This window comes from Culex pipiens, chromosome 3 (genome assembly GCF_016801865.2).
Source record: "Culex pipiens pallens isolate TS chromosome 3, TS_CPP_V2, whole genome shotgun sequence".
NCBI lineage: Eukaryota > Metazoa > Arthropoda > Insecta > Diptera > Culicidae > Culex > Culex pipiens.
This window is the reverse complement of record NC_068939.1, coordinates 150,988,856-151,002,025: the sequence shown is the minus strand read 5'-3', so window position 1 is coordinate 151,002,025 and position 13,170 is coordinate 150,988,856. Positions and strand designations below refer to the sequence as shown.

Here is a 13,170-nt window from a genome sequence, read left to right as displayed (position 1 = left end):
ATGTAAGAGTTTTTCATCATACTTTTTTATGGCTCAAAGGGTGCAAAAGTTGATTAAATGATATTTTTGTGAGATTATCCATTTTTTTAAAACAAGAGCAGTTATATTAAAAGGTGTATGGTAAAATGTTTTGCTTCAAACTTATGATGAGTTAACGGAGCACATCAAGCAGAACTTTTGCGCCCAGAATTTTGTTACGCACATTTTGATACCTTTTAAACTACGAGAACTATAGCTATAATTTTTGAGTCATCCACTATCTTAAAAGTTATTTACAGCAAAGTTTCACTATTTTTAATATTTTTACTGGTTGATGTGCACCCTTAACGAGATAAAAAAGTTTTTTGGACATTCTTTAATCCATAGCAAAAACCACATCCGTTTCGAATCGAAAAGTAAAAATAAATATAAATTGAATATATTAAGAAATCTAAAACTTGAAAACATCGGGCACCCCTGACCAGCATTCAACTTCAAGAAAAGAAAGAAAGAAGCTGGAAGCTGGATTTGCAGGAAACGGGTTCACAGCTCGGCGGGCAGTCCATTCTTTCACACTTTTACCAAACAGTAACACCAGCTGTGCGGCAGTGTTCAATTCTGTCCCAAACACTATTCTGCGGTTTCACAGCTTTGTGTCGAGGTCGTCCGACTTTCCTATTGAGCTGGCAATAATAATTCTGGACCGCAGTTGAACTTTTGACTAAATGATTTGCGGGAGCAGCAAAACGCGTGCAACGATTAATTTCAAACATAAATTAGGTGAAAAGTTGTTCATTAAGCGTTGACCCCAAAAGCGGTCATCTCGGAACAAACCGTTTATCCTCTCCCCTCTGATGGTGGTCAGGGTTAACGAGACACACAACGCGGGGTGTATAAAATATGGCTGATGAGAATCAGCGAACGGTGAAATTAGCCAAAAGGGCACACCGGAGTGCGAGCTTTGATGGTTTTAACTACACCACCGAACAGAGAGCATACAGTACACTGACAATTTTACCGCAGGACCTGAGGGAGGGGGGAAGCATTCGTTAGCTAGTTTCGACTGTGCATGTGGCCTAGGGCGGGGTGCGGGGTTCGCTCCAAACCGAAATGGGTGGCAATTTTACACTTTATACACACACACACCCTGAACAGCATCAGCAAAAGTTCCTGGCAGCATGTGCTTTTTATGCATCCGACTGTTAACTATGTTGAATTGTGTAGTCAAAGGCTGGATTTTTGCAAAGAGGTGTACGTTAGTGACTTAATTTGCGGTAAAAGCTTTTTGCTGATTGGGGAACTTCGAGTTTTGTCGCAGCAATTCCACGAAAAAGCAATTTATGGGGTGAAGTAAATTGCCTCTGGAAATACTTTGGATAGGATGTATGGCTTGAAGGATTTGTTTTAGGTACGCTGATGTGACAACCGTTATATTCGGATGTGGAATACAATTATCAAAAGCAATCAAAGAATGATTTCCAAATGCATTTTAAGCCTCAAATTTTCTGGAAGAATAGTATTTCATTTCCTTTATTAATAGCTCACATAAAAAAAAGGATCTACACCGAACAAAATTACCATTGCTATTCTGTTGAATCTTTTGTTCATGCCAACGAGAATAACTGATCTTTTAAACTCAACTGTGCAAAATGTCACAGTCAGTCCGGGGGCCGCTGATCCCCAAAAGACCACTTCCTGCTGATTTCAAAACATTTTATTATTATCTGCTCTAAATTTCTTTGTTCCGAAAAGCATCCAGAGCACTCCCGAGTCGATGAGGCGTTAATTAATGCACAACTCACGTTTCTAAATCTCTCGAGATGTGCTTAATTATTCTAATTCTAAGCCACTCGCAAAGCTCGCCCAACAAGCTTCTAGCATCTGCTTCAAACAATCAGCTATAAATTGGTCTCTCAACCGAGCTAGGTAGTCACCGTCATAGGTCAGTGACCTGATCGTGATCACTGAGCATCACTATATCTCAGTAGATGGATGGGCATAAGCGTGGTTCACGAGTATATGAAAAGACAAAAGTTTTAATTGAATTATTTTTCACTTTCAAACTCTTCTTCTAGAAAGTTTTCCTCAAACGGATAAAATTTTCTCGTCTTAGAGATTTCTCATAGGTTTTGATCCGAGGAACAACTTTGTAAAACATCGTAAAGTGCTAGGAAATGATCTCAAAAATATACAGGTTATTTAAAAAAATGATTTAGTACGGCAAGGTTTAGGTCAATAGTTTTGAAAAGGACAGTAATAATTTAATTTATCGGTATTCGAAAGGAGTTTGGGTTCCTAAAACGATTACATGAGCATGAGCATGAGCATGGTTGACTGCCAATGAGCTGCTACTCCATTATTGACAGATCAGCTGAAGTTAAACAATGAATCAAAAATGATCAGTGAGAGCCAACCATCCGTTCACTGTTTAACCTCTGTAGAACCCTACTTTTTTAGTCAATACCGGCGCCCTCCCAAGAAGCCTGCAGTTCAACGAAAGGGAGAAATGTTAGACCGATAGTTGAAGTTGCAGACTCATCAAGCACATAGTTTTTCGCTATATACTTGTTGATACCGCTTGAGACCGTTGAATCCACAGCATCTCCTTTAAGCATCACGTTATTAATTTTTTTTGGGTTAGTAGGATAAGGTATTGGCTTTTCGATGCCCCCCCGAGCTACGACGCTGTGGGGAGGACTTTCATCACAGAACCGTCGGCGAGCCTTCCGAGCATCGATGCTATGGGAAGGTCTTTCTGGTTAACACACAAAATCACAGTTATTTTGCTCCACTATTAACTCAACGATCCGAATTGTCAGTGCGTCTTACGATCATTATATAGAAATGGCTTTTTCACCGCAAAAAAAATAAAACCTAATTCGAAAAATTTCAACACAATCCACCCGACGCCGTGCCTTCCGATCAACGATGATATAGGAAGGGCTTTGAAAATCACAAAAAACACTTTTCACTCCGAATATTTTTTACGACCACGCGCTTCCTTTGCCAACTATGCACTCTGGGTTCCTAAAACGATTACATGATTACAAAAATAGAAACATTTTCAATTATTTATTCTATTTTCAACAAATTTCTACGGATTCAGTTGATACAATGACATTTTTTTTATGAGTTTTTTTTTAATTTTCTGATCGATATTTTGTAATGCAAAGTTGTAACCCCAGAAACAAGTTACACTCTCACATAAATACCATAAACCGGAGTGACATTGATAGCCTTTGACTTTGATTGGTTTGAGATTTTTCGGCAAAATGAAGAGTAGAAATAAAATACTTCCGGAATGGATATGGAACCATACATACCGTGGTAGAGAAGTGTTCAAAGTACTTCAAGAGGATTTTTTTAATGAAATTTTGAAAAGTTTCAAACGCTAGTTAACTGTAGTTGGAAAAATGATTTTAAAATGTGACGAATTTCTCAGTGTAAATTGATTTAATATGACAATTGGGACAATTTTTAACTAAAAAATTTAATATTAATAAGTTAAAATAAAATTTAATAACAAAACAAGTTTTAAACAATTTTAGGCAAAATGTTAACATTTATTCCAAAGTAAAGAAATAAAAATAATTAGAATAAAATAAATGCATTAAAAAAATGATGTTTGTTTTATTTGAAGAGTACAATTTTTTTAAATTTTACATAACTTTTTTTCAAGTTATAGCCTAAATGGGTTAATTTTATGATAAAAATTGCATGGTTTTGATATTTTTTTAAAGTGTTTATGTATGTCCATTGTACATATAAGATTTTCAATATTTCTTATTTTTAGATTACAAATATTTTCAAATCTTTAAAATTAGGCATAATGTAAAGGTAAAACCATAAACCCTTTTGATTTTAAATTTTTGAAAATATTTTTTTCGATAGATTGGAAAATTTTGAAAATCGAACCTAGCTTTTCCAATTGAAAGATGAAAACTTTATTAATTCTGGAAAGGTTCACTAAATTAATTTTGATTTATTTTTATTTTTGGGTGTTGCCTTTAGCCAAGCAAAAAAAAATGGTACGATGGTGAATTGGTAAGTCATTTCATGTCATTGGTTCATCAATACAACTCCATACAATTTTGGCAGCTGGCCGTACAAAAAATCATATTTTCCAATTTTTAAAATCTGTATCCTTTGGAGGAATTTTGCTGATCGATTTGTTGTCTTCGGCAAAGTTGTCGGTGTATTGTTGAGAACTATAAAAAAGGTACACACATTTTTTCAGTCGATTTTTGAACTAGCTTAAAAATCCAATTTCCCAAAATCCTGCCAGTTTGAGCCAAAGTTTTTGCCGCCGAGTTTTGATTAAAAAAAAAGTTTGGTAGAACAATTTAAATACGACTCGAATTTTTTTTGACTTATATTTACAATGTTAAATCAATTTGCATTCAACTGTACTTTACAAGAATTCGATAAAGTTATCCATTCGAAAAAAATACTTTGGAATCCGAACTAACATTGCCCTTCCAAAAATAGTGCAAAAGAAGCATTTTGAGGTCTAAAAGTAGCACCATTGTTTCAATAAGTATTCAAGTACAATTAATACAATTTTCTGGTTGAGTTTGATGTTGTTTTTCGAGAGTCGAAATTTTATGTTTTTTTTAACGTTGAGTAAAAATAAACAACTTGACTAATCGAAATTATGAGTCAACTCGATACATATTGTTTTAAAACTGGCAGATTACAGCACCTTCAGAGAATGAGAGATTACTGTCCATAATAGCACTATTTGTAATAAATACATTTCAAAGCTTTGAAAGAAGGTAGCTATTTATTACTCTACAAAACCCTCCAGCATGAAGTATTCAAGCTACTAACGATGATTGATTGATCTCTAGCCTGCCAGGTTACTACAATAGAACTAAACGACAGATCTATATGTGCAGTGTGTTCCGGTCGTCCCGACCTACATATCACTCTAATAGCGACCTAATGAACCCGGACAGTTCAGTGACTCTCCGGGCGAAACTTACCCAGTGGCATCGACGACAGCAGGGTGTTCTTGTGCGACAGCAGTCCGTTGTCTGGGAAACCACCACCTCCTCCTCCAGCACCGGCGTTGTTGGGCTCCACGTCCAGTGTCCTGTCGGCGGCGGCGGCGGACGCATCAAAGCCATTCGTCTCCAGCAGTGACGTCTCCGAGGGGTACTCAAACGTCGAGGTTAATGAATCGTCAAATTGAATTTTGAACTGCAAGAGGGGGAGAGAGAAAGTGCACACAGAGATAAGTCAGAGAGGTGTGTCAGCAGGTTTTTCAACAGAGATGGTCCGCCGAGATGTGACAGGATGACATCTCGGAGAGGGGGGAGTTGGGGAAAACATTTTAATTGCAAAACATGAAAGAGTAAGCTGATAATTAAGACGGTTTTGCATATATTTGTATACAATCATCAGCGCGGCTCGCGAAACGCACAAAGAGATGCAGGTATAAATTCCAAGTCCGCGTAGCTTAGAGGTACGTTCAGGAATCAACAAAAAAAAGGTAAAACAAACAACTTCGTAATGAGAGTGCACCCAGTTTAACGTGTTGAACAAGCTGTAACGAACGTCCACTTGAAATCGGAAACGATTACAGAGTATCACGTTTAAAGCCATGCAAATTAACCAACAAAAAACAGCCCGAACAGAGTGTAGTAAGGAGTTGGTCCGTCGCACTTAATTTGAAACGCGAGAGGCCACCGAACTCCAGCGGACTGGTTGTGTGAAATTTTCAAAAAATAACGGTGACTTTGGCACGAAATTTGGCCCCCGTTGTTTACAAAGTTGGAAATTATGATTGATGAACGCCAGTCAGCCAGCCGTGAAGGCCAAGTGCACCCCCCAAACCGGCTTTTTTGCCCCTCCAAAAGTAACGTTTTTCAGCGGCGTCAATTCTGGAAATTGGTGGTTTTTGATGAGATGTGCCACACGACGGCAAATAGATACACGTGACCGTCACACGGTGGTATGGGTTTTTATACAGGTCAGGACTGGCAATGAACCATGAACCCTGTATGGGGAGGTAAAATTAGAGGTATTTGTTGGAGATCTTCGTGTAGAGAAACATGCGTCGTACGGAAAGAAGCTCCGATTCACGGATCACGGTATCAAAATGATATTCCACATGATTGCAAGATTATTAAACGGTACAGTGAAATCTGGCAAGATTGCTTTAGGTCATGTAGTTTCAGCTCAGAACAGGAATTAAAGAGCCAAGAAGACCATAGGATAACATTCTATAACGGCGTAAGTGAAAAAATTCAATACAATTTAAAAAAAAACACGGAGAAAAATCAATTCTCAAAACCGTGAACAAGCGTTCATGAAATTTGTATCTCTAAATCTCTATTATCATATTAGATTTGCAATAGTTTTGATACCATTATGAAAAATTCCGTGACGTTGCAACGCTGGAATGTGTCATGAATATTTTTTAATAGATTTTCAATGTGATAAATAAAATAAATTATTTTGATTGATTGAAAAGTTTATTTGTCATCTAAAATTATTTTAAGATTAAGTAATACTCAATGAGTATGCTAAGGATAAAAACTGCATGTATTTTTTCCGTTCCCTACGGATGTTTTACCTTCTTCGCAGATTTTTTACAGGCCGGATTTTTTCTTTTTTTAATGATGATAAAAACAACTTTTTTATTAATTTTATTGCATTTTAGCTTTGGCAAATGATTTTCTAATATGTTTTTATTCAACTGTAAGTTTCATTTCAAAAGGTTAATTTGGGTAGTTCAAATATTACTATCAATTTTTATTAATTTCTTGCAAAAAAAAAAATTATGCGATAAAATATCCAAGAGCATTCAAAAGCATGTGAAAATCTGTAAAAATCTGAATTACCGTCTACTGGGGCGAATTGGAACACATGGGGCGAATTGGGACGGCAGATTTAACCATGCTAGAGCACAATATTTTGAATTTTCTGGTTGGTTTCGGATAGACTCAGACCAACAAAATGTGTACATCCATTTCCAAATTTAAAACCTTTAAGTGCTCTAAAACTGCTGTCCCTCTTCAGACTGTAGTCTCGATTCACCCCAGATGACGGTAACAAATTTTCTCCGGTAAACACTCAGAGCGATATTTCTCGTAAAAACAAGCTTGGCAATTCGTAAACTTTAAAGCGTTTAACAATTGGAAAAAACGAAATGATTTAAAACTTCAAGTTACGGTTTATTTTTAAAATGTTTTGAAAACGAGCAAGTCATAAGCCTCAAATTGAAAGTTTTCAAATTTGGATATTACTCAGTTAAATTTGATATGCCTTGGGGACAAATCGGCTAAGTGTACGGATTTTTGCTAAGCAAGTGTTGGTAGCCTTAGGTTTGACTAGGCTTAGTTATTTTTCACGCTCGAAAATTGCAAATTTCACGGGGACCTTAATTCAAACAACACCAAATTTCACGGAACGGGATTTTTTTAAATAACTCTGATAATGTTATGTTAAAATCACAGAAACTACTTTAAATGCTTCATTATTTATTATTCCTTCATAAACTTAAAAAAATCATCAATAAATTTGAATGTCACAAAAAAATCTTCTAATTTTCAAAAAAGTTTCCACCTGGTTTATGAATAGGCTCTATACAGGCTCTAACGCGGTGCGTTACGTTTTTTTTTTATTAATTTGTCGATTTCTCTGGAACGAAACGACGCAACATTTTTGCAATGTTTTAAAGGCAATTTGTAGGTTTTGTTCAAATCTACAAAACGCTTTTAGGAGTTTGCAAAAATATTTTATAGTTTAAGAGAAATCTTCGAAACAAAAAGTGTAATGCGACCGCGTAAAAAGAGGTATCCCTGTATATATTTTGATACAGAATGTAGGGCATGCGTATTCTCATTTATCGAACTGCTTTTCCGACTGATAAATCTTAAACATTTTTGCTGATTTGCTTCTGGTTTATTATTTTACACTTTTATTTAATTTCATATCAAAGCAAGATGTAACAATCTCGTCCAGCCAAAATAAGTAAAATAATTTGAATTTTCTGCGACATTTGGCATATTGAAAATAATATTTAAAGTTTTCATCTCCCATTTCAAAATATAAATTTTAAATCAATAGGCTAAAATAATATAATTTGTATCGAAACCAAAATTTTTATTCAAAATAAGAATAGGAAACAAAAAAAGAAGTATTTTTTTACCTTTCAAAGGAATCATTCTCCCAAATAATCAAATATCGTTAATATTGAACAGGTTTCAGAAAAAATCTGAAATGTTATTTCAAAGATTAAAACAACTCTTCATTTTATATTGAATAAAACAAAGCTTGAATTTATTGATTTCATTTAAAACTTTACCGCTCAAATAAAATAGCCGTAAAATTTTTACTACAGCGAGAAAGTTGATAAATTTCACTAATTTCACGAAGTACACGCAATCGTCAAAAATCACTGACCCTATAATAGTAATTAAATAAGGCTACAGTAGACAATATGATCATTTTTTATTCCTATTTGAGTTTGATAAATTATTTTGAGATAAATCGTTACAGTTTCACACAAACATAAAATTTCACGGGATTTCGATGAAAAAGCCAAATTTCACGGATTTTACGCTGTCCGCGAAATCGTGAAATCAAACTAACCCTACATGCATAAATATGTTTGATATTATCCACATTTTTTTCTTCAAGGGTTCATAATTTTGGTTCCATATTTTGAACCATCTCAAAACTTAAATTCAAAAGATGCATTTTTATGTTCCAAAAATGTGTGTGTGGTGTAAAAAAAATCTGAGACCAGAACCTATGGTTAAAAGAAAACAATTTCAATTAGCAAAAGTTGATAATAATTGAATTAAAAATAAGGATTTTTTTTAGTGTGTGCAATTCCATTTTACAGTAAGTAAAAGTTATCTTTCCCATGACTCATAAGGAGTATCGGAGCCGCAGTTTGGCTGATTGGTCGGTGGTGCAGTGGTAAGCGTGATTGCCTCTCACCCCAGTTGGCTTGGGTTCGCTTCCAGTCGGTCCCGGTGGCATTTTTCGAGACGACATTCGTCTGATCATACGATATACGAGATCATAGAGCTGCATCGGCTTTGATCATTCAGTTTTCACAGAGGCGAGTTGGCCGTGCAGGATTTTTTTTTTTTTTTACTGTGAACAGACACGGACCACTGCGACACTTGCGTATCTATTGTAGTATGATCTGTTCTCAGGTTTTCTGTTTTGCTGCTGCTTACAGCCTGCCGAACGATCTTCTTCCGTAGCGCTATTGTTTGAGCGAGACAGTTTTTGACGAATTATTCGAGCAGTTGCCCCCTCTCATTCCCCAAACCAATCCCCCAATGCCATGCCACACGAGCACGAGAGACCGATCCGAGGACGTGGAGATGAGCGAGATTGAGGGGAAATCTCGTTTATTTTTGACCCATCTAGAGATCGGTACCGATCATATAGCCCAATCTTCAGCTCGAATTTTGCCTGAGAGCATGTGACCGAGTCGAAAGTAGCATTTGAAGCTCTTCTCTGTGTATTGTTGCAGAGTTCTTCAACGCTCAGACTCAGTCGCCAACAGATCGTCCGAGAGATTGGATGGGATGGGTTTTGGGGAGGCTTGGGACCTGACATAGTCAATTCCCGCAGCAACCGAACTCCCCTCTCGACCGCCACCTACCCCTTTTGCCTCGCCAGATGGGTTGTGCAGGACTTAGTAAGCTAGATATTACTTTCACCGGTTTAATCTTTTTTTTTAATTTCAGATATTTTTCCTAGCGCCTGCCAGATGTAAACTTACACATGATTAGAGGTAAAATTAAAGCTTTTTTCTGACATAGAAGATGCACTCCTTTTTAGATGTTATTTTACCATGATTTGTTTTACTGTTTAGGTTGTCTGCTGGCAGATGAAAATCAATGTTTCTTTTCAGTTTTTCAGTAATAACAATTTTGTCTTCGATTTGGAGAAATCTGTACGAATTTCAAAGGTTGGAAATGCAATATCACATTTTGTGGACATTTTGAGAAATGTAATTGGATAAGGTTGAAAAAATCTCTTTCTAAATAAAAATAGCTTTTTGAGCTTTGATGAACGATCCCTTTGACAAAACAAATGATCAATTAAATTGATTAGAAAATCTCCAATCCTTTATTGATTTTGACCTGCATCAATCAATTAGCTTCGTTTGCAATTCATTGGTTCAGAATTGTGTTCCGCCCTTAAATTATATTGCTTTTCCGCAAATAACCAGCTATTGGATTCCATGCACTTACAAATATCTGTGCATTTGAAGCAAAAACTCTATATTGCTGCAAGTTGCTCACTTGCCCCGGAACCTGCTCGAGCTCGACAACTAATCCCCGGGTGATTCATTGTCCAAAGTACTCGTTGACTGCCACCGAGCACCGAGTGTGCACTTACGAGTGTCAAATGACCCCCTTCTTTTCAAGCTTCCCCGTCTGACCCGGGCACTAAAAGTGGCATTTCTGCACAAAAGCTAGTTATCCAATCGACCGGTCCCGGTCAGCCAAAGAAGCGGCCAAAGAAAGTGAAGTTCGATTGCAGCTCCAGGGGGGGAAACCCCCTCGCACCAGTTCGATTGTGTCACCGGTGTCTATTGTATTACGCGACGACTACTTCCTTGGGAAAACCCTGCCGCTGGTCGTACTACTCGTCGTAATGGTGCTCCGGTAATGCTTTTATGCACCTCCCCAGCGTTGCCAAGTTGAGCGCGATTCAGAACATTAACTCGTGATCTCGTTTTTCGCGCCACTTTGCTGTGTGCAAACATCGAACGGCGACATTTGCACAACGTTTTTGTTTTATGTTCTATGCTTCTATCTCGATCTCGCTAAGCGGTTGTTTGTGGCGGTTTAGCACACATCGAGTGTTTCACTTTTTATTGACGAATCACCATGTTCGTGACGGGTAGTGGATGAGACTCTCCAGCCTTGGCACACATAGGGCAGGAAGCTGACGTTACGGATAGTGTTGGACCTGGGGCTGTGACGGTGTCGAGCAGTGATGCCACAGGTGCATTTATGAGTGATGTGACGCGTCCGGATGTACAACTTGAGCGCGAAGTAAATCAAGGCCTAGCGGGGAAGATTAATTGCAATATCTGGTTGTGACGGACGAATGTAGTGCGCGCAGATTTGCAGCTGCAGCTGTAGTGTTCTTTGTATGAGGCTTAGCAATAGCCACAGCAGGTTGATAAGTGCATAGATTTCGAGTTAATTAATCAACAAGAGCAGCGTAGCAACTACCCTAAGAATCAACTCAAAATCTCCTCCAACTTCATGCCATAATTACACTGCAAAATCGGTACAACCGGAGGTGCTCCGCCTGCAGAGACAACGCGTTACGCTTCGATTCAGCTTGCCAGCAAAGTGATTCTACCGTGTTCATGATACAAACACTTCGAGTCAGTTTTTACATGGCAGGCCCTGCCCCCATGTTGACGATGAAGTCTCCCCCTCCCCCCAAACCAGGCTCGGTATATCGCGCAACTTCCTGTCTTCTTCCACTATACCAACCAAGCCACGGCTAAGGTCAAACACGTGAACGCAGCGTTCCGTAACGGTGCACTTTTCGGATTGCATGCCTCGAGTTTTCTCTCCGTTGCATATGCTCTGCATGGTTTTGAGATTGGTTTACTTCCAGCCAAGTGGCCAGCATAATCTACCGGATTTGCAGCTGAGACGCGAGCGAGATTCAACTTCCGGTTTTGGGCGCTTCTGCGAGGTTAGGAAAAAAAGGTTTTTTTTTTGCTCGCTTTAAAACGGTTCTGCATGAAAATAAGTTCCAAAGCACATCCTATCAAGAATAGGTTACACCACCCTATTGTTGAGCTATGCATCATCATCGTCAGCGCCATCCGCGAAGACATTTTTGATTTATGGCCATGATTGGGCGAAATGGATCATGTCTGTTTGGGGTGTGCATTTTTTTTTCGAACCCTAGGCCAGCATCAACATTTGCCGAAATTTATGAACCGTATAAATTCAATTCACACCATTGGTCCTTCTAGCTTTGGCTTGGACTGCTTCAAAGCTTTAAAGAGTTCTGGAATAACTGTTATTCTCTAGAATTATGCTTTTTTACCAGATTTTTAATTTTGTATTTTTTAATTTGGGTGAAACTTTGTCTAGCTAGGATGAAAAATTGATATTAAGGGCACCTCCTGTTTCGTTCCTTAAGCAAATTTAAGCATATGTAAGCAATTATGTGCTAAATCGGTACAAAACGCCTTTTTGATATCGCTAATAACTTGTCAGGATCAACTTGAATCGCTTTCAACATTTAAAAATAATTGAATTGCACAAAAAATAAATAATTGTACAAACACTCTGATTAAAAAAATACTTCTCAACAAAAAATACTAATAATATTTTTTGTTGATTTTGGTACAATTTGAAAGACAGCATAAAAATTAGGAAAATTTATAATATTTTCTTAAAGTTGCATGATTTTTTACAAGCATTCAAGCCATTAATTGATCCTCACACTCATTTTGGACATTAAAATTGCTGTTCTATACAATTTTGTTGCAAAATATTAACCAGAAACAGGATCAGAATAATTTTTGTTAAATTTCAAATTTCCCATTTCCCAGGAATTTTGTCACCTCGGGAAATAGAACGCTCTACTTATTTTTCATCAGAAAAAAAAAATCAAACATTGATATAAACTGTTTCGAAAAATGTTTAGTTTAAGCAATTTAAAAACTGTGGTTGACCCGACTTTTCCGCATCCTTAAATAATAGGCATTTCTTAAACTTAAACAATGATCTAAATTAAAAACAATAAAAACAAAAAAATATTAAAAATAGAAATTTTACAATAAATTCCTTAAAAAAATACTTCACTGGAAGCTCTCAATATTTTTATTAAGAGTTAAAACATGAACAATCAGTCTTTGAAAAATAACTGTAAGCTTAACTATTTGTATTGTTTCAAAATATAATTTCAAAATTGCCCACATAAAATTTGTGATAAATGGTTTAACTTAACCATCCAAAAAATATTTTCGAAAAGCAGGCCCAACATTATGAAACGTTCAAATTAGGTGTTTTTAGCCATTACAACTGATCTCTTGGTTCCCTTGATGCAAAAAAAAGTAGGAATATTGTTGATTCAAGAGAGCAGTTTCCGAAACATCGCAGGGTTGAAAAATGAGGGCTTATTAGATGACATTGTGAAAAAACCTATTTTTTCAGAATTTCAACTTTTAGA

General features: G+C 36.9%; 1 protein-coding gene across 3 annotated transcripts in view; it reads right to left on the bottom strand.

Moving 5' to 3' along the window:
- The window catches only part of LOC120422250 (mucin-19-like), a 134,711-nt gene that overhangs the window by 29,360 nt on the left and 92,181 nt on the right, over positions 1-13,170 (bottom strand). For all 3 annotated transcript variants that reach the window (XM_039585646.2, XM_039585645.2, XM_039585643.2), the window contains exon 4: positions 4,965-5,181. In XM_039585646.2, the coding sequence (XP_039441580.1) occupies positions 4,965-5,181 (217 nt within the window). The remainder of the gene's footprint in view (positions 1-4,964; positions 5,182-13,170) is intronic.